Source organism: Phyllostomus discolor, chromosome 5 (genome assembly GCF_004126475.2).
Source record: "Phyllostomus discolor isolate MPI-MPIP mPhyDis1 chromosome 5, mPhyDis1.pri.v3, whole genome shotgun sequence".
NCBI lineage: Eukaryota > Metazoa > Chordata > Mammalia > Chiroptera > Phyllostomidae > Phyllostomus > Phyllostomus discolor.
Window position 1 is genome coordinate 152,712,968 of NC_040907.2, and position 5,172 is coordinate 152,718,139.

Below are 5,172 nucleotides of genomic sequence, written 5' to 3' on the forward strand. Positions count from 1 at the left end.
TGACAGGGTATTTCTTCTCTTTTCAGTATGGGTCCAGCTGTCAAACATCCTAGTCTTGGGGAAGTCCACTCTGGATACCTGGAAAGCTCCTGAAAGAGTTCTGAGATTCTAGAGAACCCAAACCTCTTTCACTTAAAAAGTGATAAATTTGATAGAGACAGAAAGTAGAACGGTGGTTGACAGAGGCTCCTGGGAAGAGGAAATGAGGAGTTACTGTTTAATGGGTATAGAGTTTCAGTTTCAGAAGATGAAAACGTTCTGGAAATGAATAATGGTGATGGTTGCACAACAATGTGAATAGACTTAATGCCACTGAGCTGTACACTCAAAATGGTTAAAATGGTACATTTTATATATATATATATATATATATATATATATATATATACATACATATACATATACATATATATCTTACCACAGTTTTTTTTAAAGTGATACACTCATGCATCCCCAGCCGAGGACCAAGAAAAGAAGTCACAAATGCATGCCAGCATGCATACTTTTTGTTCTTATGACCAGGCTGATGGTCAAGCTTAGATAAAAAGGCACCAGCAACATCTGCTGGAAGTATTTGGCTCCCCCTCTTTCTCTTTAGAGAGACTTTCTGTCCTCTCTGATGGTGAGAATTACTAAATTTACTATTTGTCTGGCAGTCAAAGTACTTAATGCCTTAGCCCTCACCTTCCATTGTCCTTCTGTCCAAGATTTCCTCCTATGCTCTATCTGAAAATCTACCTCACAAATTTCCTCAGTTCTATCAGTGATGTTAGTCATTGTTAATTGCCACACAAACGTGCCTATTCCAAGTACACTCCCATCTCCCCTACCTCCCACCCTATATTATGGGCTCTCTACCCACACCTGTATATCTTAAAACAGCTAATCATGATTTGTCCTCTTGAATTCACTTCTCGATTCACAGGCCAATTGTAAGCATTTTAGTATTATCTTAACTGCTCACCTTGTCCCCTATGTTTACCACTCAGATTTATCTTTCACAAAAAAATCTTACAAGAACATCACTTTTATCTTGGCATTTCCTTTTTTAAAATCAATTAATGATGATGATAATACCAACAACACAGCAGGAGCTAACATCTGAGGGCTTACCATGGGCCAGGACCAGGTCCTGGTTGGATCTTACCAGGTTGGACCAGGGGTGTCCAACCTTTTGGCATCTCTGGGCCACGGTGGAAGAACAGTTGTCTTGGGCCACACATTAGATACATTGCGACATGTAATCACAAAAAAAAATCTCATCATGTTTTAAGTAAAGGTACGATTTTCTGTTGGGCTGCATTCATAGCCATCCTGAGTCACATGTGGCTTGCAGGCCACAGGTTGGACACCCCTGGGACCAGGTATTGTACTTAGCTACACACATTATCTTATTTAATTGTCAAACAGACTCATACACATTATTATAGCCATTTTACAGATGCCAAAACAAAGGCTATACTGCAGGGGTTATTGGTCCAGAGTCCATACATCTAAAAAGGTCTGTGAGCATCCTTCAAGAAAGCATGAACTTCCTCAAATGGCAATGCATGAGGTTGCGTGGATGTGCCTCCACGAATTTTCCTGGGGAAAGGGTCCATAGCATTGATATAAAGGAGTGCATAGCTCAAACATTTAAGTTAATAAGTTAACATTATTAACTTCCACTACACTATTTAAACATTTTTAATTAAACCAACACAAAATTCCTGAGTAGGATGTTAGCTGTCTTCCACGACTAGAGTACCTCACCCCTGCCCCCGCACCCCCCCCACACACACACACCCACACCCCATCTATCTCCTTCCCTTGTGAAGCCATGATCATTTTCAACAGCGGATCTTCATACTGTTTCCTACCTGGAACCCATTCCCAAATCCAAAGCCTCTCCAACGTTTCCAAAAGCTTAGCAGCAGACCCACCACTAAAGCGTCCCTGCCTACCCCAGCCCCATTGATATCACATGGCTTCGAAGCACACATAAGTACACACAGATTCCAACAGGAAGCCCCCTCTTCAGCCCATTTTCTCACCCACTCATACTCACAATACACACTCTGATGTGCACCTGCTTCACAACCCCTGACACTCTACATTCACTGGGTCACATAGGCACTGTCACACTCGGTGAACACTTTGTCACATCTTGACACTCATACTACTAGTTCTCCTTAATAACTCTATCTCACACACACTGACCTAGGACCTCGATTGCCAGGATCTCTCTCGCTCTCTCAGACACACACATACACACACGCACATACACAGAGGCTCACTGGTCCACAATACTGCCCACGATCTCACCAACAGTGTTTCACAGACTGACAGTCGCTGTACTCCACAGGCGCTCCGACAAACACCCAGCACCGCTCCCTCTCGCGCCCCGCCTCACCCGATGCTGGTACAGGCAGACGTTCCCGAAGCCACCGGTGCCCAGGCGCTCCCGCATTTCCCAGGGCCCGCCCTCGCCCGGCCGCAGCCCCGGGGGCCGCTCCATGGGGCGGGAGGGCAAGCGTTCTCAAGTTCCACCACCGATCCCAGGCCGGTTCCGGGCCGTCCAGGCTCGCGCGTCTTTCTTCTCGCGATATGGATGCGTCACTTCCGATGACTGTCCCAGGAAAAGCCCCGCCCCAAGTTTTCCCTGGGGGCCGCTGTTGCCCAGTGGCTGCGAAGGTGGGGGAGAAGAAGGAGGGCGCTTTCAGTCTGCAAAGTACCGTGGGCTTTTTCCTAGCTGTGAACTCACATGTTTTTTCCAGCCCTCAAAAATGTAAGATCTCTCCAGGCCGCACATTCTCTCCAGATCACTTTCAAAACCAGTCTGTCCCGTATTGGTCTTCTCTAAGCTTCACAACGTCTCCACCCCTATCTCCACCTCACCTCCAGACCTCTACCATCTACGCGTCAACCCCACCACCCACTGAGCTGGCACTGCCAAAGGCCATCAATGATTTAAATATTGCAGAATGTGAAGAACTAGAAAGAATCCTGCGCTAACAGGCCCACTGATGCATTAATTGGCCTTCTTGTTCACTTTTTTCCCCTTAAGTGATTAATCATCTTCCATGGACGAGTCAGGCTCAGCTCTTCTTTTGCTTGACTTCCTATACACCTGTTTCAGGACATCCCCTATTTTCCCAAACGACTCAAGGATGTGATGCTGTTCAAGAGTAAGTAATGTTCCCCCAGACTTAGGAGCTTTTCCCCAAAAGTTTCAGAGCTTGCTGACAAGTGGTCGAGTTACGGGTTTGCCAGCGTGGTAGGAAAGCTAGTTTCCTATCTCATCGCACTGGCGATGGGGAAACTTAGTTACGGGTTTCCTCATTATGGGAATCGTCTCATGGGTGATGCAGGGCTACGGAGGCAAGCTTAGGGAATACTGTTAATACATCAAGAAGTGCTTCCAGCCTTGGCTGGTGTGGCTCAGTGGATTGAGCCTCAGCCTGCTTGTCGGTGCTGATTCCCTCAGGGCACAGTCCTGGTTTTCAAGAGGCGGGGGTGGGGCTCAGGTTTGGAGTTTGCCAGAGGCAACCAACTGATGTTTCTCTCGCACATCGATGTTTCTCTTTCTCTTACTTCCCTCCCTTCCCCTCTCTGAAAATATTTTTTTAAAAAAGTAATTCCAGTGTCAGATTGCCTAGCACAGGGGAACCAGCTCACCTGGTTTCCCTTTGAGTCAGTCATACGTTTTCATCAGAACTGGGGGATCTCCTCAATCACCACAGAATCAAATTCTCTGAAGTGCGTCAGTCTCGTTGAGCAGATTCATTGGAGTCTCCTTTGATGAGATTGTGAGAACTTGGACCAGCTCAGGTTGTGAAGTCAGTACTTGGAATTCCTACTAACACTTCCTGCCACCTCAGATGTAACATGTTAGTCGTTTAAAAATCGATAGTGTCTGCACCACAGCAATGTCTCTGGCTGCTTTGAAAGCACTGTACCTGCTCTAGGCAGAGCAAATATATCTAATGTCACCTCCTTGAATAGTGCAATCAGACTGTTAACCATGTATGATAAAAAGCGAGTCATGCTATAGGTCACTGGTAATGTTTGCAGTATTGGAAATTCTGGTTTCCCATACCGTGGAACTGGAGTGTCGGACTTGGAGGTGATTGTAAACAGTACCTCCAAGAACACATCCCTTAGAGCTGGGCAGACTGCAGTGATGATTGGCACTCAGATTATACTAATAGTATGAAGAAGCCCTCACTTGCTGGGTGTACAGCATAGCTAGTGCTGGAGTGTCTGACCTCCACAGATGGGACTGAAATCTAATTCTCTCTTGGAAGAACCAGGGAGACATGCTGAGGACCTCAGGATTCTGATGACTGGCTGACTCTATGTGGCTACCTTTGCAGGAAACTGGTTGTTTCTCATAGCTCCCCATTCATATGAACCTTGCATAGTTTGTTTTTTTAAAATCTGGGCTGGTCAACCCCAGGCTCCATAATCTTTAAGTTTGCCAGTCTGTTTTTTCATGTGTAAAATGGAGGTAGCAATGCCTACCTCATAGATATTTTGTGAGGATTAAATGAAATAAGTGTCTGGGACACAAGTGCCCAATATATAGGAGCAATTATTTTTCTTTTGGCTTCCAAGATAAGGCATTCTCCCATGATGTCTCTTTCTGCTCCTCCATATACATGCATGATCACTCTATTTCCAAGAGAGTCATCTTTGGCTTATGACTGTATTCACTCTATCTTATTTTCATTCATTCTCATAATTTCACCTATGGCCAATACCCTGACAATCCCCCAAACCCTGTCACCAATCCAGATCTCCAAGAGTTTAACAATCCAGCACACTAAACCTCAACATATCTAAGGCAGAAATCTTCTCTTAAATCCACCCCTTTTCTTCCCAATTCTGTAAACTGGGACAATAGAGACCATGTTGGGACATGGCTATACTCCTGGAGTCTGAAAAAAGCCCTGGCACGTAGGAGTTAAATATTTGCTGAAAGACTGAATGAGCTTTTTTATGTATCAGTAAGTTGAATGCTATAAAAATGGCAAAGGTCCTGGGTCCTTTCTCCATCTTAAGTTGCCTAGGGGGAAGGCACCTGTGAGATGCTTGGATAACAGCTGGGCCTAAAGCCCTGGTTCCTCCTACCACACACAAACACTACTCCATTTTGATGGTTATAGGTAACATAAAGATAAGGCACCTCCC

General features: G+C 45.3%; 1 protein-coding gene across 4 annotated transcripts in view; it reads right to left on the reverse strand.

The window, feature by feature from the left end:
• Positions 1-2,575, reverse strand: part of CHUK (component of inhibitor of nuclear factor kappa B kinase complex) — a 51,462-nt gene extending 48,887 nt beyond the window's left edge. The window contains exon 1 of one of the 4 annotated variants that reach the window (XR_004903470.1): positions 2,393-2,575. Coding sequence is in view for 3 of the 4 variants with exons in the window: in XM_028511663.1 (XP_028367464.1) it covers positions 2,393-2,497 (105 nt within the window). In the remaining variant the exon portion in view is untranslated. The remainder of the gene's footprint in view (positions 1-2,392) is intronic. The other 3 variants (XM_028511663.1, XM_028511664.2, XM_036027143.1) reach the window with 3 other exon arrangements.
• Between the last annotated feature and the right edge of the window lie 2,597 nt (positions 2,576-5,172).